This window comes from Pelodiscus sinensis, chromosome 6, assembly GCF_049634645.1.
Source record: "Pelodiscus sinensis isolate JC-2024 chromosome 6, ASM4963464v1, whole genome shotgun sequence".
Taxonomy (NCBI): Eukaryota; Metazoa; Chordata; order Testudines; family Trionychidae; genus Pelodiscus; species Pelodiscus sinensis.
Window position 1 is genome coordinate 21,437,093 of NC_134716.1, and position 26,604 is coordinate 21,463,696.

The 26,604-nt window shown below is 44.3% G+C and overlaps 1 protein-coding gene across 10 annotated transcripts in view; it reads left to right on the plus strand.

Annotated features, from left to right (window-relative positions):
* BNC2 (basonuclin zinc finger protein 2) overlaps positions 1-26,604 on the plus strand; it is a 520,080-nt gene that overhangs the window by 142,124 nt on the left and 351,352 nt on the right. For 2 of the 10 annotated variants that reach the window (XM_075931533.1, XM_075931532.1), the window contains exon 1: positions 9,651-9,970. The exons of 3 other annotated variants lie outside the window; for them this stretch is intronic. In XM_075931533.1, coding sequence (XP_075787648.1) covers positions 9,803-9,970 — 168 coding nt within the window. In that variant the 5' untranslated portion in view covers positions 9,651-9,802. Of the gene's footprint in view, positions 1-8,898; positions 9,013-9,650; positions 9,971-23,614; positions 23,832-26,604 lie in introns of those variants that run through there. 5 more of the 10 variants (XR_012904621.1, XM_075931534.1, XM_075931528.1 and 2 more) reach the window with 4 other exon arrangements.

The following is a 26,604-nucleotide window of genomic DNA, read 5'->3' on the forward strand; positions in this document are numbered from 1 at the left end:
CTTTGTGACCTTGGGCAAATTACTTAATCTAAGCCTAAACTTCCAATCTTCAAAATAGGTAATCCTTTCTTGTATCCTTTGTCTTGTCTGTATAAGAGTCCCAGCTCATATACCAAGGCTAGTTCAGTGAGCCGTCAGTCTTGGTTTGGTTTAAGAACTACTGTAATATATATTCAATCACTGATTGTCCTAGCAACTAGAGGTACAGTCATGTTCTTTCTTGTTTCTGACTGTAACCTGGTCATTGTCTTTGATCCTGAAGTCTTATCTTATTTTAGCTAATTAAAAATAAAGTAAGAATTATGGCTAGGTAAGAAGAATGTAAAAATCTGGGCATGAAAAATAAAACCATGAGGCTTTTTACTGTTAGAGCAGAGGTCTCTGAATTCTGGGCTGTAGTCTGCAAAGGGGCAGAGAGGAATTTTCAGGACTGTGTGTGATTGAGGTCTGGGCTAGCTCCCATGGGAGATGGAGAAGGGAGCGCTACCTCGCTCTGCTCCTGGACCAGGCCTCAGCTCCCAGCCATACACGTGGGGTATGTGGCTTCACTTTCAGCCCTGCCATCTTTCTCAGCTGTGGTGCCAGCCTGGCCCCATTACTCCTGACCATGGCCCCCTCCCCAAGAGCTCTGGCCCCCCTCCAGTGCTGCACTGGGAGCAGGGTGGGTCTGTTGTGACCCTGAAATGTTTGGGGACCACTGTTATAGATCCATTCCTGTGTTCTTTATTCAGGAGAACCTCCAACTAAAGTCAGTGAACCAAATTCCGTTTCCACTTACTTACAGTTCATGGAGAGATACCAATATAATTAAGAGCAGGAATTGGCTAAACAGGAGTTTTGCCTCAATAGGAATTTCTTTATTCGGCACATATTGTTAACAACTTGTTAGTGGATAGACTCCTTCCTCATGCCCCTTAGAAAGGTTAGCAAGGTATAGAAATGTAGAGCGTGAAACAAACGTAAGAATTCATGCAGTCCTTTTTTAAGTTTCATAACATTGGATTTCAGATTGCCAGATTAGAATATTGAAAACCATGGAGGTTTGGTTCAGAAAATCAGGCATGGTATATCTTGCTCTTTTTTTAAACTACAAATGACAGAAGTGAACACTGGGCTATCCATATTTGGTGAAGTTTTCAAGAACGGTGCACGAACATTTCCAGTGAGTCTGGGCTAAAGGTATTTTTAAGTGAAATTTATTTATTTTTAATTGAGTGAGTAAATGAATAATTTCCCCCAGACTCTTGCCCTTTTCTGAAAACTTTAGCATTCAAATATATGGCCTTCATCATAGGCTAAGGGGAAATGTTTCTTGTGAGAGCTGCTTTGTGATACATTGCAGCACATTTCTGAGCTTCACCTATAGTCTTAAAATAGTTCTATTTTCTCCTTCACACTATTTAATCTGCCTTTTATATTCAGCTCATACATAGGTTTAGAGTGGTACTGTGGATTTTATATAACTACTATAGTTGTTGAGCTACATTAATACAGTGACAACCTGGACTTTTAAATATGAAGTTCTTCCTAGTTCTTGATAGTGTGCATGTGTGGGAAAACCTTTTGCAATAGTTGGCACGTGCATTATGCTTGTTGGAGTAGAAGAGATAAGGCCACATAAAAGTCAAGAAAAAGAAAAGAATTCTTTTGGTATGGAGGTGCGTAATAGTTAAGCATAAAACTCATTCATTGGTAGCTAATAGGCAAACTGTACAGATAGGGACACTAGGCTAAATCAAACACATCAGAAGCGTGTGTCTAGTCTGTGATAAAGAAACTAATTTATTGGGCAGTACCTAATATCTAGGGATGTTTGCGTATAGTCATGTAAATGATTAACCAATAAGTCTGGGCTTATTGTTTAATCCTAACAAGCACATGCACTCTCCACGCTCCTCCCTTGCTGCCTTTGTATCAGAGGTAGCAAAGGCAGGGAGGGAGGCAGGAGCCGGTGCCCATGGAGAGCTGGCTTTTAAGATGGCATCCCACAACCACCGGATCCTTCAGAACTGTCTTCCCTAACCCCTGTGCTGCTGCCTCTGATAGACAGGCAACAGTGGGAGGGTGAGGGGACACGCAGGAGCCGGGGCACGCGGGAAGCCAGCTTTCAAGCCAGCTTCCTGCACGTATGGCTCCTGTGGAGCCACCTGCCCTCGCGCACTGCTGACTCTCTATCAGAGGCAGCAGCGTGGTGTGGCAGGAGGCTTCGAGGCTGGAATTGCATTGGCTGCTACCCCACTCCTAGATATCATCAAATAATTGTGTAACTGATAAGATTTGGTGCAGTTACATTATTATTCAATTAAATGATATCTAACATCCCTAACCAAGCTTTTTTGTAATTACTGTAGAGAAAAGTCCCTTGTTCTTTGCTGCTGTCACTGAGAGTAGAAATTCATAATCTTTTAGGAAATCTTTTTGGTTTTGTTATGTTTATTCAAAGTATTTTCTTCCTTAATGACATGGTCCTTTTCTGCTGTCAGCAATTAGGAGAACATCTTACCAGAGCAAGAAACTCTTGTGACACAGAACATTTGCTTGCAATGTTCCCATGTGATCTGAGGGGTTGGATACCCTCTGAAAGGGGGTGGGTGAAATAAGGCTTTTGTTAGAGTGACAGGCAGGCAGCACAAGCAAAGTTGAACCTAAATCTGTTCATTGATATTGGAAAGTCATAAGCTTTCAGATGACACTGCTACACTCAACATGCTGTGTGATCTGGGACTCTGTTGCTTGTATCACTGTGTGAATGTGTGTACAGTGTAAACATTTTATGAACTGCCGTTTCTGATCCATCGGTCTGTCTGGGCAAGAATATCCCTTGATACTAAAAAGAACAGCAATCAGGACAGAATTGGTCAATGCGGCATGTCTAATGGTGGGAAGATATTTGAAGGACTCACTATAGACACAATAGACTCTCTAAATAGCCTCTTTGCACCCTGAGTCTTATTGCAAACAGGTTCATTAAGGAGAGACATTCTGACACACAGCATCACAGTAATGAAAGTAGCTCTGTTTTTCTAATATTGTATCTTGCCACTTCAGTTATGCTGCTGGTACAAGATTTCCCTTGTGTTGTTGTATATTTCTCCAGAAAAGGAATCAGTCTTCATAGAATATACAATTATTTTGTACGGGAATATATAACTCATACCTAAGATTTAGTACTTCCTGTTTATGTGCAGTAGTCCAAATATAATTGGCAAGCACATCTTCCATACCAAAAAATGCCTGAACCTTACATTTGAAAGGCTTAAAGATATTGAAGATATAGTTGTAATATAAAACTGTATAGTTATAATACATTCTTGCACATCTTCCAAAAACTGTAACAGTTGTCCATGAGTCAGTGTAAAATAAAATATTACTATAACTTTTCCTGGAGGTATCCTATCCTTTTTTCTCTCGCTTTCTCTTTGGGATCTTAAAGTTCATTTGGGTGAGAGGAGGGAATTAAGAAACTTGTAGTCTGCCCTGCTTTACAGTGTGACTTCTTAACCTGTTGGATTGCATGATTGTTAATGTATAATAAGAATGTTATGACCAGAGGAAAAAAAGATAATATTGGCTTAAAAGTGGATATGGAAAATTTAATGTGCTCGTGTGGGAATAATGGCATATTAAAAAAACCCACTGATGACACAGATCTAATAATTCACTTGCCCCTGTAGGACTGGGGTATCAGCTCTGGTGCCGCTTGGTAGTTTATTTTTATATACACCGTTGGTCCCTGTTGTATAGCCTGCATATGGGTTCCAGAGAAAAGAAAGAAAATAACCTGTAGGGAAATCAGCTTAGAAACCTTTCATTAAATACATTGCGCTTCATGTAATGTTGTTCACAAAATCTTCAAGAAGGATAGAAAGTGTTATCAGACTGGATGTGTAAAATACTGTATTTGAATACTATAATTTGCTTTAAGATTAAATAAGAGGGGCATAGACATTAGTTATTTCATTATTCACTTTAGCTTGATGCATAATGCTGCAGGGGTTGGCCCCCTCCCCTCCTTTGCACAGAAGATCTTGACTTTTAAACAATAGTATATAACATATTCTTGCCTCTTTACGCCTTGCTTTCTTTTTTTTTTTAATGGGTCCAATTATTAATCCCTTTTGTAAAGGGAATCAAGGTTTTTTAATGGTCATTTTACAAGTTTATCCACCAGCTAAAAAGGAAATAAATTGTGCTGAGGAACAATAAATCTTTCTTTGGGAGAAACTTGCATGCAGTAGGTTTGTAGTTGTGATCAATATCCCTCTATTAAGATGGACATCAGTAATTGTATTAAGTTTAATCTCTGGCTCTTCATTAAAGTTACATATTAATAATGGTGGACCTTTAAAAACCTGAAAAGCCTTAAAAGTTCTGCTGACTACTAATACACCGGGCACTAGGACAGCCAACTCTGAGGGTACGTCTAGACTACATGCCTCTGTCACCAGAGGCATGTAGATTAGGCTACCAGCCATAGTAAAATGAAGCGGCGATTTAAATCATCGCCGCTTCATTTAAATTTACATGGCTGCTGCGCTGAGCCGACAAACAGCTGATCAGCTGTTTGTCGGCTCAGCGCGATAGTCTGGACGCGCGGGTGTCGACATCAAAGGTATTTGTTGACCACCCAGGTAAGCCTCCTGGGATGAGGTTTACCTGGGTGGTCGACAAATACCTTTGATGTCGACACCCGCGCGTCCAGACTATCGCGCTGAGCCGACCAACAGCTGATCAGCTGTTTGTCGGCTCAGCGTGGCAGCCATGTAAATTTAAATGAAGCGGCGATTATTTAAATCGCCGCTTCATTTTACTATGTCTGGTAGCCTAATCTACATGCCTCTGGCGACAGAGGCATGTAGTCTAGACGTACCCTGACACCGATGTACCTGTAAAAGGTGTCTTTTACACAAAAGCTAGTTCACACCTTTGAACTGAACCTATATTGCTGCATGCAGCATATACTTCGTTTTCTGAATAATGTATATTAAGGGTTAAATTGTAGGACTGCATTTCAAGCACATTAACAGCCAGACACGCAGTGGCATTTATAGGGTCTAATTCTTACTAAAGACACTTTAAAATTTGAAGGGGCTTTTGTGTGAGTGTCAGAGTAGAATAAAGGGACCTTGCTCATGCCCACTCAACATAGGTGTGTGTGCCTGTCAAATGCACCGGTGCCAGAAATTTTTCCCTAAGCTAATGGTCTCCAGCCTTTTTCAGTGCAAAATCACTTTCTCCATTTGTCAATCCAAGATATACATCAAATCCAAGTACCCTTGTCCCATCTCCTTCCCTACCCCTTCTCCAAGACCCCACCCTGCTCATTCTGATTAGATGGGGGTACAGAGGTGAGGGGAAGGGAACACCCTAACATCTGTGCCTCCCCTACCCTGAACAGCAAACAGAAGCCCCCACCCCAGGGCCAGCTCCAAGGCAGAGGCCAGGAGGGGAAGGGCAGCTGAACTAGCTCGAAGCCAAACCAGTCAGGATCACCTGTCAGAGGCTCCAAGATCTACCCTAGATCCTGATCTAATGGCTGCTGACCACTGCCCTAAGCAGTAGCCTTAGGGCCCTGAAATGGCATATGCACACTGTACTATATAGGACGCAGCCCGGCCCCCGCCTCCTCAGTACCTTCTTACTGCCAGTGAAGATGCATGGAACAGCATGCTGCAGCCTCAGGGATGGCAAGCACTCCCTTTGCGTTGAGATTTCCCCATTAACAAACTGCCAAGTACCTGTGAACTGTTAATCTTCAACCTCTTGAAAAGACTCTGCCTGGGGGACCGGGCATGCCCCACTTCCCTGGCTTCAAAGCCTGGGCAGCCTGTCACAGGCCCCTTACAGTTAGTGATCTGCATGCTGACTGCCTGCGTTGCCCGGGGGAAGGGCATGTTTTAGACAAGTGTGCATTTGCAGGTCCTTCCGTCCCAGAACTATGAAAGAGCACAGTATCTGTCTTAAGATGCTCTTCATGGAGTCTGCTCTAGCCCTGCAAGATAAGCAGTTGGACTTGGCCCCGAGTGCCAGTGGCTCGGTGTGCAGTGCACTGCCAGTGTTGATGGCTCAGCACCGGTTGTTGCCTGTGGTCCTGGCTGGGCCTGCTAAGAAGTCAGGCAGAGACAAGTCCCCTCACTATAAGATAAGGGGAAGAAGGGTGACCAGCCAGCGGATAGGTTGGGGAAGTCCCAAGAGGCACCAAGCCCAGAGTCTGGGTCACTGTTTTCAGTGTTGGAGGACTGTCTCCCCTCCACGCTGGAGGCATTTCAGGCCACACAGGATATCGGTGCTATGCCAGTACTACCTCCGACGCAGACGGGGCTGCGGCACCAGGGTAAACCATCATTTGGGCTGTGATTTCCTGGCATGGTCCAATCTCGCTCTTCTCCAGTGTCCGAGAGGAGAGCACCTTAAGTCCCCATAGGCCTTCATGTGAGAGATCGGGGTATGACCATCTTCTGTCTCACCGAAGTCGGAGCACAGACCTGTGAATGTGCCCCCACCACCAGAGGTACCAAGAAGATAGTGACTCTCGCTACTTGCCATACTTTTGTTGGGACTCCTGTCTGTGGCACCGGCACCAGGAGGGTAGCCAGTGGGTTGGGCCTCCAGGCTGAGGAAGTAAAGAGTCCTCAGACTTGTTGCTTGGGATCCTTGGTCAAGCTGAGCCTGGTAGGGTGGCCTTGCCCCTGCATAAGGCAGTCAACAAGATAGCCAAATCATTTTGGCGAACCCCCTCTTCCATTCCACCTATAGTCAATAGGGCCAAGCAGAAATATTTTGTCCTGGTGGGGGACCATGATTATCTTTATATCTGCCCACCAACTAACTCCCTTGTGGTGGAATTGGTGAACTACAGGGAACTCCAGGGCCAGTCAGCACCCACCCCCAAGAATGAAGAATCCAAATGACTAGACTTGTTCGGCAGAAAAATTTATTCCTCGATCAGTTTCCAGTTAAGGGTAGCAAACCACCAGGCCTTGTTCACCACATATGAGGTGAACCCCTAGCAGGTGCTGGCCAAATTTGAGACCTCCTTGCCTGAAACCTTTAACCTTTTGCAAGGAATACAAGGCCCTTGTTGAGGAAGGATCCTCTGTGGTGTTGGTGGCCTTGCAGGCAGCATCTGATGCGACAGACTTGGTGATGCCCTATGGCTTGAGCCATCTTCATGAGGCGGGTGGCCTGGCTTCTCCTGTTGAGTCTGTCTCTGGAGGTGCAAAACTCCATTCAAGACCTGCTATTTGACATGGGGTCCCTGTTTGCAGAACAGAGAGACACAAAGTTGCATGGTCTCAAGGATTCCTGTATGACTGAAAATCCTGGGCCTATGTTCCCGGGTCCGAGAGGAAAAGGTTCAAGCCTGAGGTCTCAACAAAAGGGCCACTATCCCCATCCAGAGAAGGCCCCTTTACAGCCTCAGCCCTCTATATGAAACAAAATGAACACAAGGTCATCATCCGTCGTCTGGCGAGCAATTGACCATCCAGGCAAAACCCCAGGGCAAACGTTCCTTTTGAGGATGCATCTGGAAATGACATACCTCGCTCCCAAGATCCTGCCTGCCTGTTCTCCTTCAGGCTCTGTGCCTTCCTCCAGGCATGGAGGGACATTACATTGGACCATGGGGTCCTGGCCATTGTCTAACATGGCTACATCCTCCAGATCTCCTCTATATTGCACACCCACCCTCCATCCCTGTCTCTCTTCAGGGACCCCTCTCACGAGCAGCTTCTTGAACAGGAGCGATCCCATTTGGGAGCGGGGTTCTGCTCCTGCTACTTCCTCATACTACCGTTACTCCTCATTGCAGGACTACCGTTACTCCTTGTGCTGTGTCTGTTGGTTACTCCTCCTCATTGCAGGAGGAGTAATGGTCATTCGAATTAGGAGCTTTAATTCGAACAACCTAGCCCATGCGCGTGTAGCCGCGGATAGGGAGTCCGAACTACTGGGCATTTAAAAATGGTGGCGCCCGGGAACATGCAAATAAAGCCCGGGATATTTTAATCCCAGGCTTCATTTGCAAGTTCAAATGACTACATTAGCCACCCTAGTTCGAACTAGGGTGGCTAGCGTAGACATACCCTATGAGTTTTATGAATATCAAGTGTCGGGTTTTTAAAGTATTTTCCCAAGTAATGTCAAATTCATTTGTAAGACAGGGCAACTACATAAAATAACAAGAACAAACAAATAAACCAATCCACCACCAAAAAAACAAAACAAAAAAGTTATAATTTCGCACTTCCTAGTGCTGTGTGTGTTGGTTACGTTGTTTGACACCTCTCCTGGTTATATAATGTAATAGGCAAGTGAAAAACAAGACCAATCCTGACCAACTCTGGATAGCTCCAAATTAAGTCGTCATGATGAAGAGCATGGCTACGCATACAGGTGTAACCTTGAAAGGTATTAACAGGAACCGTTCTTGGTTTACATAAGATGATATTATCCAGTTGTAGTAATGGTGGTACACTCTTGAGGCTTGGTCTACACTAGGAACTTATGTTGATATAAAGGGGTCGCTTAGAAGTGTTGAAAAATCAACACCTCTGAGTGTATGTCTACACTACAGAGGTGTTTTTTTCAGAAAAACATGTTTTTTCAAAAAAACCCTTGAGTTACGTCCACACTGAAATCGCGTTCTTTCGAAAGAAAATTGAAAGAACAGAGGGTTTTTTCTGACATTGATGATCCTCATTCTACGAGGAAGAATCCTTTTTCTGAAAGAGCTCTTTCGGGAAAAGGCGTGTGTGGATGGGGAAGAGGGAGTTCTTTCGAAAGAAAAGGAAGGAGGAAAAAGCAAAGGTGCCCTGGTGGTCACTCCGTCCATAGTAATCACAGCTTAAATGTAAGATAGCATCCACACTGTATGGATGCTATCTTTCGAAAAAGCAGATCGCTTTTTTGATGCACTTTTGCTGGACGCTGTCTTTCAGAAGAAGATTTTCCAGAAGATCTCTTTACAGTGGTGCAGCTACCTGGCTACAGTTCTGCTGCTGCAGCTCTGTAAGTGTGGACAACATCTGAGCACCACTTTCTTATGTATGAAACATTGTCTCATTTGTGAACAGTTTGGTCATTACTAAGCTGTCCTTATGAGCCTTCCACATACGTATTTAGAGTTTTAGCCTCATGATGATTGTGTGCCCCCAAAACTGCAACATGTATTCCCAAAGATGTGTTTTCATCTACCTTTTTATTTTGTCTGGTATTTTTTCTTTAGACTGTAGTTTATTGTAGTTAGGATAGCCCCCAAAATGGGCTTTGCATTTTGCTGTTCATGTGCTGAGGGTGAACTCATCCTGATCTCTTTCAGGAATGAGTTTGGGGTTCATGAGCTCACAGTCAAGAAAGTGCTGTGTCTTTAACACAAAAATTTTGCTTTAGATATTTATATAATTGGAACAATGGAATGTATAGCTGTTGTGAAAGGTGGTCCCTCAAGGTAGTTGGGCTAATCCCAAGGAGGGCACTGAAGTTTGAACAAGTATTCCATGGAGAATCAGTGAAGAGAGCAGAGCACTAGGATGATGTTCCCTCTGCTGCCTGGGTTGCTGAGGAGATGGGCCGTTGCATTCTGAACTGTATGTTGCTGCTTTTTTTTTTTTTTTTTTTAAAGGGAAAGTGTGTTCATATATATTAACCAAGACTGAAATCAGATGTATGTGTGGGGGGGTCTTACCAGCAGAAGATAGCACCATGACTATCTGCATATCCAGAGGGAATGAGAACTCAGGACAAAAACAATGCTGTTCGCTATCTTTAACAGTCTGAGTGAAAATGCCCTCAATGGGTGATGGAGATGTGGAGATCTCAGATTCTGCTAAGTGCTTCTCTCCTTTTCTGCAGAATTACCCCAGGCTTCCTAAGATCTTGCTTCTATCAGCTGCTCTTCACCCAATTTTCGATCACAGATGGGCCTTTTGAGAACAGGGAGAAGGTGCAGATTGCATCAGATATGAAGGTGGTGTAATCTGTTCATTAGGCTCTTTTTTCATTCTCTTGTTCTTTTCTTGTGTCTTTGGGTAGAAATTGAACAAGTCAGGGTATGAACCTGTGACTGTTGTCTACAGTAACTACATTATATGCCACTGACAGACCTTGACTATACCTTGACCAAGATATTTGTATCTTGACAAAAATAATTAATTACCCCTGCTATGCCGGCAGATCTCATTTGTAGAACTCACTTCAGCTGAAAAACTAAATGGAGTTTAGCATTGCTGGACAATAATGGTCCTTGTCCTTTTCTTTGTTTCATTCACCTGTTGTGATGTGGTATAATATAACCTAAAATCTAAGATTGTTTGGTGATGGGACTGCAGGTTCAATATTTGTGTAATGTTTAGTACAGTGTGGCACAGATCCCTAATTTGGGACCCATAAATGATAGTGCAAGAAATGTTGGACCTCCCTGGTCCAGCACCCTCAAGACTTGACTGATCCTGAACAAATGAATTTGCCGGACTGGGGAGGTCAGTGTTGCCCCTAACCTGGCAGGGCTCCCGGCTCTGCTGCCGCCGCCCCGGAAGGTCTCCTGGCCCTGCCGCCACCGTCGTGGCAGGTCTCCTGTCCTTGCTGCCACTGCCCTGGCAGAACTACCAATCCTGTTGCCAGGGCTGTCGACCCCACTGCTGCTGACTTGGAAGGGCTCCTGGCCGCTGGCTTAGAATGGTTCTTAGCTGCCTGCCCAGCTGCTGCTAGCTGGGTTAGACTTCCAGCACTGGCAGGGCTCCCAGCCAATGGCCCTTCTGCCACCAGACTCCCAGCCACTGGAGCTCTCTGATCCAGGAACATCCGTGGTCCTATCGGAACACAGATGTTGCCGGACCAGAGTGTCCCGGTTTACAGAGGTTGAGCCTGTACAAATAATAAGATAAGAGCATCAGTCAGGGCCAACAGCAATATATGAGTTCCATGTGCCAGCCTGACCAAGAGGTATCCAGGGTACTGGTACTGTCAAGGTGTAGGTGTAGGCAAACTTTAATGAATTTCTTGTACTGCTTCCTGTCAGCATATGCCCAAGACTTGAAGTTTCCTTCCTTGCTTCTTGCTTAGAGAATTGTTTTTTTTTAGAGGAGATGGTAGCCCATCCGGGTGGTGCCCTTGTGGTCTGAACATACATATTTGATCTGAAAAATCAGGTTCAGGGTTTGATTGTGTGCACGTGTGTGTGACACAGAGAGATGCTTCTTGCATGTCTAGGTATGTTGTTTAGATATTTCATCTAAAGTCAGTATTCAGGGTCCCATGACAGCATCATCCTGAGGCTCATGCAGTAGCATAGGGTCTCATGCAACTCCTAGTCTTACCTTTTCTCAGCCCTTCCATTGCCCACTGTAGCACTTTCTTCTCCTCCATTTGTCATACTGCTAGCAATGCCAGGATTCCAGTTCTATGTGCCCTCTTGATCAGGTCATACTTTGCATATGTTACCATGAAACTCAGGAGTAGTCCTTCTAGTGAGTGCGGAAAAACTACAGATTTGGTTCCTAAAACATGTTTAAGCTCCTCGCAGGTGCAGGCGTCCTCCATGTTCAAAGCTGCAGAACTGGGAAGTTATGCTAAGTTGAAAGAAATTAACCTCAATTAAAGGTAATATAGATTGATACTTGCAGAGATAAATATGATGTATTACTCAGGAAAAAAATCATTAAAAGAACATTAAAGTTGTGACAAAAAAAACAGTAAAAGTGAGAAAATACACAGTGAAGGGCAAATGTAAAATCGTTTACATCTTTTCTAATATCTAAATGTAACAGGACATGGTAAAGAATTAGTTAAGAATATGTCCCACTGTGCCTAGATATTAGGATTCGATCCTTCAGGGCATATTCTCATCTTGATTTTCAGAATTTCTGTTGCTCAATTCTCATTAAATACCTTAAATTGAGAAAATATGGTACCTTTCAGCAGTGAATTTCTTCTCTTGCCCCATGCCCATTTTGTTGTTTTGAGTTTTGTCCCTTAAATTTTACCGATTTTTTTTAAGTCGTAATGAAACTTTACATGCAAATAATGATGATCCATGGCAATGATTTATAGTGTAATGAAACTGTGTGGTACAGACAAGAGACACAATCACATGCACAAAGTTAGGTAGGGCTAGGACTCAGGACGTTCAGGATATGTCTACTCGGCAAAGATAATCCTATGTCTGGCCTGTGCCAGCTAACTTGGGCTTGTGGGGTTTGGCCTGTGGGGCTGTTTCATTGCTGTGTAGACTTCTGGGTTCTGCAGGTCAGCAGGCTGAATCGGCTAGCACAGGCCAGCCATTGGATGTCTAGTTGCTGATATACCCAGAGTGGCAAAACCACCAAGCTCTACCAACTAAGCTAAAGGACAATTTCATAGAATTCTAGGGCTGGAAGAGACCTCCGGAGGTCATCAAGTCCAACCTCCTGCTCAAAGCAGGATCAGTTCCAACAAAATCAACCCAGCCAGGGCTTTGTCAAGCCAAGACTTAAAAATCTCTAGGGATGGAGAATCCACCACCTCCCTAGGTAACCCATTCCAGCACTTCACCCCCTTCCTAGTGAAATAGTTTTTCCTAGTATCCAATCTAGACCTCCCCTCACTGTAACTTGAGACCATTGCTCCTTGTTCTGTCATCTGTCTCTACTGAGAACAGCCTCTCTCCATCTTCTTTGGAACCTCCCTTCAGGAAGTTGAAGGCTTCTATCAACTTGGGTGGCTCCTGGCATTAATAGCATCTTCTCTGTGAGCTGGCTGATAATGAGCAATATCACTCACTCTCATGTAATGTTTCAGTATATTTCAAAGGACCAAATTCAGTGGCACAACTACAGAACTCAACAAAAGTTTTTTTTAAAGATGAAATAGTCACTGTCACTCTAAAGGTTAGTGCCCAAAATGCACCTTGTTTACTTGTCAGCACTGAAGATGTTGGCTGACAGTTGGAAAAGGCATTCACAGTTGTGAAGCAAACTTCTCCTCCATTCTTTCTGTTTCTTGTCCATCCTCCCTGTTGAAGGAAAAGGCCAAGGTAGAGACCATCAGATAACCACCCGATAAATGTGTGGTTGCACAGGTGGTGTTGGAGAGAGAACTTTACCTTCTTTGACCCTGGATGTTGTTCCAGGACGAAGGATTGCTAGGAATAGATGGGAATCCAACTAAGGAAGAAAGGGAAGAGCATCTTGACAGGCAGACTTACTAGCTTAGTGTGGAGAGCCTTACACTAGGTTCACTGAGGAATAGTGACATAAGCCCTGAAGTTAGTGGGGAGGAAACACACGGAGTAGAGTGCATCAGGGGAGGCCTCCTGATCCCTACTGAGAAAGTAGGGCAATTGGCTAGTTAGCTTAGGTGCCTGTATGTGAACATAAGAAGCCTGAGAAACAAACAGGAAGAATTGGAAGTCCTGACACAGACAAGGAACTGTGATGGGATTGAAATAACAGAGACTTGGTGGAGTAACTCACGTGACTGGCACACTGTCATGGATGGCTGTAAACAGTTCAGGAAGGACAGGTCGAGAAGGAAAGGTGAAGGAGCTGTTGAGTTCAGTGTGAAGAGTAACAAGGGTGATACCATCGTTAGGAATGTTAAAAAGTGGTTTTTTTGGGGGGGGGAGGAGGAAATGTGAACCGCTGAAATTTTCAGTGGTTGCATGTTTACACGTTGGGGAGGAGGAGGTGGCTCCATGTGAATAATGGTTCCCATGAGCCACCTGCTTCCCCCCTTCCTTCCCTCTTCCCCCCGCTGGGCTGCTGTCTCTATATCGGAGGCAGCAACTTTGTGGGTGGGGGAGAGGAGGCAGACAGTATCTGGTGCTCGCGGGGAGCTGACTTTTAAGCCAGCTTCCCAGAAGCGCCAGCTCCTTTGGAGCCTCTTGCCCTCCTGGGTTCAAGATCCTGACAAAAGGAGGAAAGGAGAACAGCAGAATATAAACCCTGGACTTGAGAAAAGCAGACTTTGACTCCCTCAGGGATGGGCAGGATCCCTTGGGAGGCTAAAAAAAAGGGCAAAAAGGAGTCCCAAGAGAATTGGGTGTATTTTAAAGAAACCTTACTAAGGGAGCAGGAACAAACCATCTAGATGTGCAGAAAGAAGAGCCAATATATTAAGTGACCAGCTTGGCTCCACAGAGAAATAATCGGTGAGTTTAAACACAAAAAGAAAGCTTAGAAGAAGGGGAAACAATTGGAGTTGTACCTAGCAAGGGATGTGAAGGAAGGATTATTACAGGTATGTTAGCAACAGGAAGGCAGCCAGGGAAAGTGTGGAGCCCTTACTGAATGGGAAAGTTAGCATAGTGACAGATACAGAAAAAGCTGAAGAATGTATTGCTTTTTTTTTTTTGCTGTGGACTTCACATAAAAGGTCACCTCCCAAGCTGATGCTGGAGTTGAGCAGCACAGTATGGAGAGGAAGTGACCAGCTCTCAGTGATGAAAAACCAGCGTAAGAACTATTTAGAAAAGTTGGACATGCATAAGTCCAAGGGTGCTGAGAGAGTTGGCTGATGTGACTGCAGAGCCATTGGCCATTATCTTTGAAAACTCGTCATGATTTGAGGGAGGTCCTGGATGATTGTAAAAAGGCAAATGTAGTGCCATCTTTTAAAAAAAGGGAAGAAGCAGAATTTGGGGAACTTCTCAACTATTAGCCTCATCTCATCCCTGAAAGTGTCGTGAAGCAGACACTTACTCAAGGAATCTATTTTGAAACACTTGAAGGAGAGGAAGGTGATCAGGAACAGTCAATATGGATTCATCAAGGACAAGTCATGCCTGAACAACCTAACTGCCTTCAATGCTGAGATAAATGGCTCTGTGGATATGGGGAAGGCAATGATGATTTTAGCAAAGCTTTTGATACAGTTTCTCACAGTATTCTTGCTGGTAAGTTAAAGTAGTATGGCTTGGCTGACTGGAAAGCTGGATAGGTTGTTTGGTTCAATGTCTAGTTGGCAGCCAGCACAGGAGATGCATAGGGGTTGCCCGTGGGGCCAAATGCACCCCGGTGACAGAACAAGAAGCAAAGGCCTCAAGTTGCAGTGGGGGAGGTCTAGGTTGAATCTTAGGAAGATCTGTTTCACTAGGAGGGTGGTGAAACACTGGAATGGATGGGTTACGTAGGGAGGTGATGGAATCTCCATCTTTAACAATTGGAGTTGCCCCTAGCAACTTAGATTTTCAAGTCCCAGCTTGGCAAACCTCTGGCTGGAATGATTTAGTTGGGGTTGGGGACAGTGTTCCCTCTAAGGTGCGCTGCAGCACAGCTTCTCAGGTGATTAATCAGCCCCACCCAGGCAGTCAGCTCTGTGCCTGGAGCCCTGAGCTTCTAATTGGGCAGGGTCGATTAATCACCTGTGAAACTGTTCTGTCACGTCGCTTAGAGGGAACACTGGTTCGTGTTTGATCAGGGTGTCGAGTTACATGGTCTCCTGAGGTCTCTTTCAACCCCAATCTTCTATGATTCTGTGAAAGATTTTCCACGTCATATCTCCAGTTCTTGTTTTATCTGGAAATTTCAGTGGAAAAACTCATCCAAACATTCCAGAACACCAAGAAAAACATCTATAGATCTTCATCACTACAGGTCACTTATCCTCCAGTCGGAGCCTAATTGCTGCAGTGTTGGCAAGTGTGGGATGTATGTATTTGACACCATTGTGCATACTGAATAAAGAGGTATGGTACATGATGTATAAAATTTCATCTCTTTTACTGTTGTCTTAGAAGAAGGAAATATGAGACTTTATTACCTACACAATATAATACCCAGTATGTGATTGTTTGCTGCAGTCATAAGGTTAAAATTAGCTGCATAAACCAGTCAGGAAAGCATATATGAAGTATAGTATTATGTCAATATTGTATAGAAATTAATGGACAACTAATAGATACACATCTTGTTAGTAGTGTTTTGACATAAATGTAGAATTGCACATCCACACATAGATTTAATCCGACTAACAACACATGACAAACTTATGAAAGGTCCTTGAATAAATAGAAATACTCTTGTGCATAAAGTTATTTACATGGTTGCAGGAGTGGGTCCATAATTTTTTCATGCAGTTATCATAAGGGCAATTGTTGCGCGTGAAAATAAACAGATATAGGCCATAATCCTACTTTAACTCATTGGTTTCACATGTATTTGCTATGAATGTTTGCACAATTGTACTGGTCTACACACTTTGGAAAGCCTGGCACTCTGTCTACATATTTGTGCTTTCAATTGATAAAACAAATGTTGAGAGGACAAGAGTTCATAGCATATTAACTGAAAATTAAAAAAAAGCTTGATTCTCTTTACTTTTGTGGAATTAGTAGAGAAATATTCTATACCATGTAAGTCTTTTGTTTTCTGTAGAAAGGAAAATCTGTAAGTCCTTTGGAGGTTTAAATACAATATAAATGTCATGCATAATCATAACAAGTATGCAAAATGTTTTAGAACATTTGTATTGTATGGAAGCAATTACTGGCACTGTATGTATTACACACCCCTCACATGGGTTGAGGCCAAAAAAATGAAAGTTCCTCAACAAAATTACTTTAGTGTGGGTGGGAAGAGAGCAAGGTTAACTTTTATTAGGAACCAATGCTGAGCCATATTTTAATGCCAATCACATACTTTGTAAGTCAAATATAGAAGTAATAAAACTGTTTCATGTTAGACTTAGGTTACTCTTTCCCTTCAGTCTCTGTCATGCGTCTTCCAAATAGTCTTTTACTTTTCATATAAGGACTCTTTAAGACATGACATGCACCAATAAGAATCCTGTTTAGAGCAAGCAGCTATTGTTCGCTTTGCCTTTTGCCCAGTCTGTGGTTGCTGAGATAGTAAAGTATTCAGTACCCTGTTTTTCAATATGTTAGTTTTACTGCCTTAAATTAAACCATAGTTGCCTCCCATGCTTCAGATTCTCTTATTTCAGAAGCATGGAAAACACCCCCTCCCCCCTTTTTTTAAAGTATTTATGATTTTCTATACACGTGTGAGAATACATGATTTGCTTTACTGGGTTTGACTAATGCTATCTTGCTTCTGACTCTAATGCTGAAGAGACAAGTGAAACTGTCCAGAAGACGCATCTCTCCATGGATTCAATGAAACAAATCTTCTTTACTGTCTTTTGCCACATATATGATCAGTTTACATACAAACTCTCACTCTCTCATCTTGTACAGTTACATCTTCCAAATATGGGCTTTTCCTACTCCCTGTTTGACCCTAACATGTACAATGTGCAGAGAGGGTATAGCCCATTTGGGGCTTTTGGAAGAAATATTTTTGGCTCACCTTACTCCTCACCTTGCCCCCCCCCCAAAGTACTAATTGCAAAACTATATCACAAAAAAAGGGGTAGTACCATTGTTAAAAAAAAATCCACTTTAAAGAAGATGAATGGTATTTTGGAATAGTACTAAATCAGGCTCTTTTGGCACCCTAAACAATTGCTTAGTCTGCTTATGTTTACCTTCACCATTGATTATGTGGCATGCCTTCCATCACTTAGGCAGAGACCCAGAAATTGAGACTAGTACAAATTAAGTTTGGTATAATCTCCCCAGCAGTATTGCCAACCACTCTCTGAGGGCATGTCTACACTAGAAAATTATTTCAAAATAACTAAATTCAAAATAATAACTCCTAAAATAACTATTTCTAAATAAAGTTATTCCCCAAGGAAAGTGGGAGTACAGTTTTTTAAATAACTAGCCCATTATTTTGAAATAACAAGCTTAGTAGTGTGGACGTTCCACTTATGATTTCAAAATAAGGGTGGGGAGGGCTATTTTGAAATAGCTCTCTAGTGTAGACCTGGCTGAGAGTACGACTACTTATGTCCTATGTAAGAAAATACATCCTCGTGGAAGACTACTCTGCCAATCATTTGGAAAAAACAGGAAGTATTATTGATTCTCCTGTGAAAGACAGAAATACTCATAGTTCTTCTTCGAGTGATGTCCCCGTGGGTGCTCCACATTAAGTGCTGGGCTTGCCCCAGCGGCGCAAGACAGAGATCTGTAAAGCCGTAGTCAGCTGGAATGCGGATGTGCGGGGTGAGAGGCGGTCTCTCGGCGTTTGTGCTCTCCCGCGCTGCGCGATCCAGTCTCAACCAGTTCCTCTTCAACCGCCTCAGGCTGTAGACGGAAGAATCATCTCTCCTTCTTGTCCAACCTTTGTGAGAAAAAATTTCAGCTTTACTTTCAGTTTTTAGTGTTATATTAAGTTCCTTATTAAGTTCTTTGTTACAACTCTAAAACAAACAAACAAACAAAAACTGTTCGTTGTTAGCTCCAAGTTCTCCCTTCCCGTTTTACCGAGTACATAGTTGGAAAAAAAAGGAATAATAACAGAGAATAACGAAAAAGAGAAATAAAAGAACAAAATAAGAAAGCACGGACCAGCGGCATAAACTTCGTAGCCATGGGTAATAGAACCCTCAAGATGCCGGGCTCTCCCGGATTCAAAAAATGCTCCTCATTCAAAGACCCCATGCCCATCTCTGAGGCCATGCGGCGTGTATACGATGTCTTGGCGGGAGAGCCATGTTCCGCAAAAATGCGCTCATTGCTCCAAGCTCACAGCAAGAGCCCACCGAGACTGCAAAATGAGGCTCTGTATGATTTTATTTCATAAGGTCCTTCAACTGCCTGCGCCAGCCTCCCCAACTTGGGACGCGCACCAGCCTCAGAAACGGAACGCCTCCTCTCCATCAAGGGCTCCCCCTAAGAGGCCCAGAACCGTCGCTGAGTAGATCTTTCCCTCTAACGTGTCAGGGTAGAGCTACTCAGAGATCTAAGTCCGACACGGCAGTTTCAAGCGCTTGTCCCGCTTTGAAACCGCGTAAAACAGTGTCCTCAGCACCCAGTCATGCGACTGACACTTTTCTGGCGTGAAAAGCTCCCCCGGCACCGAAGCCATCGGCACCGGCTATTTCATCAGCACCGAGGCTGCCCTTGGTACCGTCATGCGCTGCGTCTACTTCATCATCCTCTTCAGGGGACTTAATAACTCCGGCGCAGGAGCTACCGGCACCGAGCTTGGTGCTGGACCATTCTCTACCTTCACGAGCTCGAGATGAGACTCTGGCACCGGTCCCTCACTCTCAGGACCGACAACCTACAGCACTGCCTCAGGATGTGCCGGCACCGACTCAAATCCAATCGGCGCCACCCTCCACGCACCCGGCACGTGATTCCCGTGCCAAGAAACATCGCTCGGCACCAGCCTCGGCCCCGACGCATATGGCACCGGCCTCGGCACCAGAATGCACAGCTACCAAAGCATGTACTAAGATGCACCCCATCCGTAGCCCCTCTCTGGCCTCTCCAGTGCCTGTATTCTCGCCTGCTCCGTCTCCATCTCTTCCTTCTCCATTGAGCAGGAGAGCACCATGGCGATCTACAAGGTACTCCTCACCGGACAGATTGCCATCTCCCTTTTTGACACCTCCTAGACAACATCGAGGTTCCTCCTGCTATTTTTCAGCCTCGCCTTGGCCATTACAGCGCAGATCATACTCCCCTTCTCCATCTATTAAATTGAGAAGGTGGTCTTCGCACTACGATTACACGGCTCGTCGTTGTTATACTCGCTCCCTATCCCGCTCCTCCCATTGCTACCGGGAACGTTACCACCATTCCCATTATCACAGAGATCTATCGCCTCACTACCGCACAAGTCATTACTCACTTGGATCGCCTCCACATTCGATAATGGTTTGCTCTTCTTCCAGACATTCTCCTTCTATTCCACCTGCCAGCCAAGCCTTGCCCTCCACTCGCCCATCTCCTCTTCTCCAGGAACAACCTTCCACTCAGTCGCAACCTCCTGAAGTTTCTCCCATGGAACAATCCTCTTCTCCGAACGATGCTGTTATCCCTGGAGACACCTCACCACCAGACGACTTGAGGCAGTTCCAGGACCTTTTCAAGAGAGTAGCAGTCTCTCAGGAGATCCAGCTAACAGAAGTTAAGGACAAACAACATAGTCTCTTAAAGAATTTACAGTCTGCTCACTCTACTAAATTAGCCATACCTCTGGACGAGTCTGTTAACTAATGAACTCTGGTAGACTCCTGCCTTTGTTCCCCCCACTAACAAGCGGGCTGATAAGAAATACTTTGTGCCCCCAAAAGGTTCTGAATTCTTGTTTTCTCACTCAAATCCACACTCAAATTCTCTGGTGCTCGATGCAGCCCAGCAGCGCGCGAAGACGCCTCAATATAAGTCTGCCACTGCTGACAAGGATTCAAAGAGGCTCAATTTATTTGGGAGGAAAGTATATACCTCTTCAACTTTACTCCTCCGGATCTCAAATTATCTGGCGCACTTGTCAAACCATAATTTCAACAGTTACCCCTTCAGAGACCCCTTCTAAAGTCAATAGTCCAGGAGGGCTATGCTTCTACTCGTACTAGCCTCCAGATCGCTATGGATGTGGCAGACACTGCAGTGCGTACCACAACCACCGTAGTTGTTATGCGCAGGGCATTGCTCCTCCAGTCCGCAGGGGTACTTAAAGAGCTTCAGTCCAAAGTAGAGGACTTACCATTTGAGAAAGATTCTCTCTTTGGGGATAAGACGGACTCAGCCTTACATTCCAACAAGGACACGAGAACAACCCTGAGATCACTGGGGATGTACATCCCTCCCTGTAGGGTTGGTTTACTGCTCTTGACCTCAAGGACGCCTATTTCCACGTGACAATCCATGCCGTTCACAGGAAATTTCTTCGCTTCACAATAGGGGAGGACCATTACTAATATCGAGTACTCCCATTCGGTCTCACCACCGCACCACGAGTTTTTACGAAAATGTTCATAGTCATGGCCTCTTACCTGCGACACATGTCAGTCATCATCTATCCTTACCTCGATGATTACCTGATAAAAGGACGCTCCTCTTCGGAGGCCTCGCACATGGTCCGGATGACGATCGACACTTTCCTCTTGTTGGGTCTTCTTCTCAATGAGGACAAATCCACCCTAGTACCTACCCAGACACTCGAGTTCATAGGTGCGCTCCTCGATTCAGTCATGGCGAGGGCATACTTACCTCTACCCAGATTTCAAACACTGCAGAACTTACTGGATCAGCTTCTCTACAGTTTCTCACTGCAAGTAGCAACGGTTCTCAAGTTAATGGGTCACATGGCCTCCACTACTTATGTCGTTCCTTACACCAGGCTTCACTTTCATGCACTACAGCATTGGCTAACCACAATATACGATCCCGTAACGCACAATTTGGGCAAATGGGTATCCGTTCCTACCACGGTCAAGTCTTCCCTCCAGTGGTGGAAAGTAGGCGACAATCTACTCTCTGGCACGCATTTCCAGTACCCGTCACCGCGCGTCCACATCACCACTGATGCCTCTCATCAGCTGGGGTGCTCACATGGGCAACCTAGCCGTGCAAGGTCGTTGGTCTCCTCAGGAATCACTTTTACACACAAACCTTCTCGAGCTGAGGGCCGTTACCAACGCTTGTAGACACTTCCGTACACACCTCCGCAATTCCACTGTGGCCATTTTCACGGACAACGTAGCCACCATGTTCTATATCAACCGTCAAGGGGGTGCACGATCCCGTTCTCTTTGTGCGGAATCAACCCGACTTTGGAATTGGTGCATTGCCAACGGTATCACACTCATGGCCTCCTACTTACCTAGCATCAACAACACAATTCCCTCAGCAGGAATTTTGTGACACAACACAAGTGGGAGATTGATTGCCATGTACTTCACTCTGCATTTTGCCTCTGGGGATTCCCTCAAATAGACCTTTTTGCCACGGCCGCCAACAGAAAGTGTCACCGCTTCTGTTCCAGGGCAGGCCTATGTCACCACTCATTAGGGGACGCCTTTCTTCTTGATTGGAGCGGTCCCCTCATGTACACTTTTCCCCCTATCCCACTTATCTTCAAAGTCCTTCAGAAGATCAAGTCTGACAAAGCCTTGGTCATCTTCATAGCACCCAAATGGCCTCGCTAGCATTGGTACCCAATTCTAATGCGCCTGGCACAACATCCACCATATCGACTACTGCTCGTGAGCACCCCAACCTCCTGACTCAGAAGTGAGGCTCCCTCCTTCATCTCCAACTACACACACTGCACCTGTCAGCCTGGTACCTAGTTGGCTGAATGCTTCTGAAGCCCTCTGCTCCGATAGTGTTCAGAATGTTCTTATACATAGTAGGAAACAAAATACACGTGTTACTTACCTGTCCAAATGGCGTTGTTTCACTTCCTGGTGTTCCGACCGCAACCTCAACCCTCAAATTGTCCTGATTCCTCTCATCTTGGACTATATGATGCATCTACAACAAAACGGACTGGCTTTAGCGTCTATAAGGGTCCATCTCGTGGCACTAACTGCATTTAGACAGCCAATAGGGGGAATTTCGCTCTTCGCTCACCCTCTCACGAAGAGATTTCTTAAAGGTTTAATGAATCTAAACCCTCCTGTATGTCCCCCCACACCATTGTGGAATTTGGAATTGGTACTCTCTGCTTTGACAACACGGCTATTCGAACCTCTGGCTACCATACCTCTCCAAACCCTCACCCAGAAGCTGGTCTTCCTGATCACCATCATGTCGGCGCGCCGAGCAAACGAGATCTCTGCACTGATGGCGTCGCCTCCATACACTGTCTTAAAAAAGGACAGTGTTATCTGAGACACCACCCGACCTTCATCCCTAAGGTCTTCTCGCAATTCCATCTTAATGAACGTATAGTTCTACCGGCCTTTTACCCAAAACCTCATGCATCTCCTCTCGAGGCCACCCTTCGCACATTAGACGTATGCAGGGCCTTAGCGTTTTACTTGCAGTGCACTAGGTCCTTTTGTAAGACTGATGGTTATTAGTCTCCATAGCAGAACAATGCAAAGGACATCCCCTCTCATCCCAGAGAATTTCTAAGCTAATTGTCTCCTGTATATCACAATGCTATACCCTACGTCCGTGGTCACCAACCAGTAGATCGCGATCTACCGGTAGATCTCAGGGGCTCCAAGAGTAGCTCTTGAGCCCTCTCTGAACTGCACACCTGCGCAGTGCATTTACATTAGATTTCCTCATGTAATGTAGGCGGGGCTTCAAGGAAGGGGCGGGACAGTAGATCTTCGCCTGTTCTGAGACTTAAAAAGTGATCTTGGGTGTAAAAAGGTTGGAGACCACTGCCCTACATAATGTTCCCTTGCCTCAATGCCTTAAAGCCCATTCCACTAGGGCAGTAGGCTCCTCTACTGCATTCCTTAAAGGTGTCCCTCTTGCCAATATTTGTAGGGCGGCCACCTGGTCTTCTTTCGACATATTTGCTAAACATTATGCCATTAACTCCAGAAGGTCCTCAGATACTTCTGTGGATACCGCAGTGCTTTCTTCCTTACATACACAGTGACTTCCGAATCCCACCGCCTTCTTTGGGTGGGTACTGCTTCTGAGTCACCTAATATGGAGAACCCACGGGGACATCACTTGAAGAAGAAAGCAAAGTTACTCACCTTTGTGCAGTAACTGTTGTTCTTCGAAATGTGTGTTCTCCCCTCCCCCCCCGTGGGTGCTCCACTACCCACCCGGCCTCCCCGCTTTGGAGTCTGTTCTCTTTTGCAGATCCTGAGATGGCTCCGAGGAACTGGTTGAGACTGGATCGCGCAGGGCGGGAGAGCGCGAACGCCGCTAGATTGCCCCCCCCCCCCCCCGTGCATGCGCGTTCCAGCTGACTACGGCTTTAAAGATCTCCATCTTGTGGTGCCAGGGCAAGCCCGGCACCTAATGTGGAGCACCTACGGGGGGACACATCTCGAAGAACGACAGTTACTGAACGAAGGTGAGTAATTTCGCTTTCTGATATACCTTGTGGAACTGTAGTGTGTAAAGAAATGGGTCGTCAGGCCAGCACTGTGTTATAGGTATTAGGATATGTTCAGTTTTGCTTTATTATTTGTGAATAATTTCTTAATGCAAAAACATAATTAACTGCTGAGTGTTGTGTACAGGGAAGTTTATGTGGTAAAGTAAAAGCCATGTAATAAACAATTGTGATGTCACTCCCAGGAGTTATGAAAATTAACTGATTAAAATTCATAGAAGATATGTCACAACTTTTTATTATATAATGGAGTCAGTAGGCTGACTACTCCTACTAAAACCAATAGGATTTAGTAGGAGTAGTCAGTAGGTGGACTATGAGCCAAATCTGGATCACCAGCCGGTTTTGAATGGACACTGAAATTTTTTTATTGATTTTATTTTTGACTATCTATTTGTTGAGGTTATTTTTTTTTGGAGTCAGGAACTTGACTATACTTGGACCAAGACCTCTGGACCTTAACACAAAATAATTGACTATCCCTGCCTAGGTAGAGTCTTCGATAGCCAAAGTGCTGCGGTCGTCGTGGTGAGGAATAGCCCCTCTGACCGCTAAGTATAACTTTCGGAATGGTTAAAAAAATAAATGCTGTGGCAGTGGGCAAAGAAATACTGCCAGTGGAGAAGGAAAAGCTGCAGGCTGCTTTTGTGGAGAGATTCAAGAAGAGTGGAATTGGAATATTAAGATTTAATCATTTTGTTGATAGCCCTTTGCATATCTGCTGATGTCTTTCCCTTGCAGGGGTTAAAGGTAGCTAGAGCTGGAATCATTTGGCAGGTTATAAGTAGGGTAAAGGAAAAGTTGAAGGAGTAGTAAGGGGAATGGGAATAAGTGTATGTGGGAGTGAGACTTGGATTTGGATGGTATTAAATATAAAAGTAAAAAACAGGCTTGTTTTTGCAGTGTGTGTGCCTGTGTGAGTAATTCGTCTCCAGGTTATGCTGTCTATACACACTATAGAGGCCATGCATCTTGTGGTTTATGTCGTCGCCAGAGCCCCTGGATTGAATTACAGCCTTGTAATTTGCTTACCTGTCTTTATTTTACACATACTGTTTCATATTCATTTTGATAATTTCAAAGCACATAACAGTCCCGTGCCCTTAAAAATCCTCCTTACCTGCAAGGTGAATGCCACTTTATAAAACGGAGTTATTGTAAAAACACACACACTCCCTTCCTATAGGGAAAGACAGATTTTAGCAGGACTGTACTGTACATATTTGCACCCACACAGTAAGTCTGTTAGTACATACATATATTAATATACAGAAGCTGCATTAATGCTTTTGAATATTTCTCTTAACCTTGTCTGTCATCCACTTGTGTTCCTGTAAAGCGTAAAGGCCAGTTCCTTAATATGCTTTTAAAAATATCTGCCATTTCAATTACAAAGTGTTTATTTTGCAAGCATTATGAAGCAGAGTAAGCGTTATCCCCATATTACAGATACCTAATTGCACAGAATTAAAGATCACATATTCAGAAATGTCTTCTAATTTTGGATGCCTCCATTTTTGGGTACCCAGTTTGAGCTCTGTTAAAATTGCTGAACACCCAAGTTTGTGATGGAAGTCAGTAGGGGAGCTGTAGCCGATCAGCAGCTCTGCAAATTAGGCCCTTAGGTGTCTGAAATCAGACACCCAGAAACTCAGGTAGTTTAAATTAGAGTCCATGTTTGAAAATGTGGTCCTATAAAACTTGCCCGTGACTGTACTCTTTGTCAGAAGAGTGGCCAGGATGGGAATGCAGGAGCTCCTGGCTCTGAGTCTCATGCTGAATCTGGTAGAAAATGTATTCAGTTGAAAAAGCTTCCTATTGTCTCCACCTATACCCCTAATGTCTAGATGCATTCTCTTCTCCCTGTCTGAAGACCATTTTAATTACACACAGCGTTTCACTGACCATATTTTGGCAAATGTGATTGAATATGGGGTGACAGAGTGGGTTTTCTTCTATGCTCAAGTTAGAGGGTGTGTCAATAGCAGTTTTGCATTTGGGCCAGAGCAGAAATTTGCTAGTTAGCGAGCTGTGTATGAAGAAAAGCCATTTGGACTTAACTGTTAGCCCTAATGGGTTGTTAGCATAGCCGTATGTTTCCGGGATTAAATAGATTCATATGAGAAATAACGTATATATTAGTATGTTTGTAATTATGATAGTTAGGCTTTTTATCATTTCTGTATATCATTCTCCATCTACTGAACCTTCTCTAACTATGAGATTCAGTTTGTCCTATAAATGTCATTAAAACAAGAGGCAGGCAAACTTCCATTTCATAATTCATATTTTTACAAATAACTTATGTTGACTCTGTATCTATCTAAAACTCTGAAAATATTTTTAAAAGATCAACCCCATGATGACTTTGACAAAGATTTAACAAACCAGCAGTGTGATGCTTTCTGTAGGCTAACAGTTTTAATAGGTTTATCTTAGACAGTTCTTCAATTGAGAAAGTGTCAGTTAATAATTTACCTATCCCAGGAGGCAGTGGAAGCAATCACACTCCATAGCGAGGTACTCTGGGGCCTGTCGCTTTGCTGCAGCTCATCCTGACTATAGCAAAGCACCATTGGATGCGACATCAGCGCTGTGTCTGCACTTTGACAAATGAAATCTTGTAAAGGCTAAATAAGGCATGGGAAGTTTTGGAATGAGCAAATAGCTCTTCAGCTGATTTCTGCAGTAATGGATTACTGTAAATGTCCATCTGCTGCACATCAAAGGG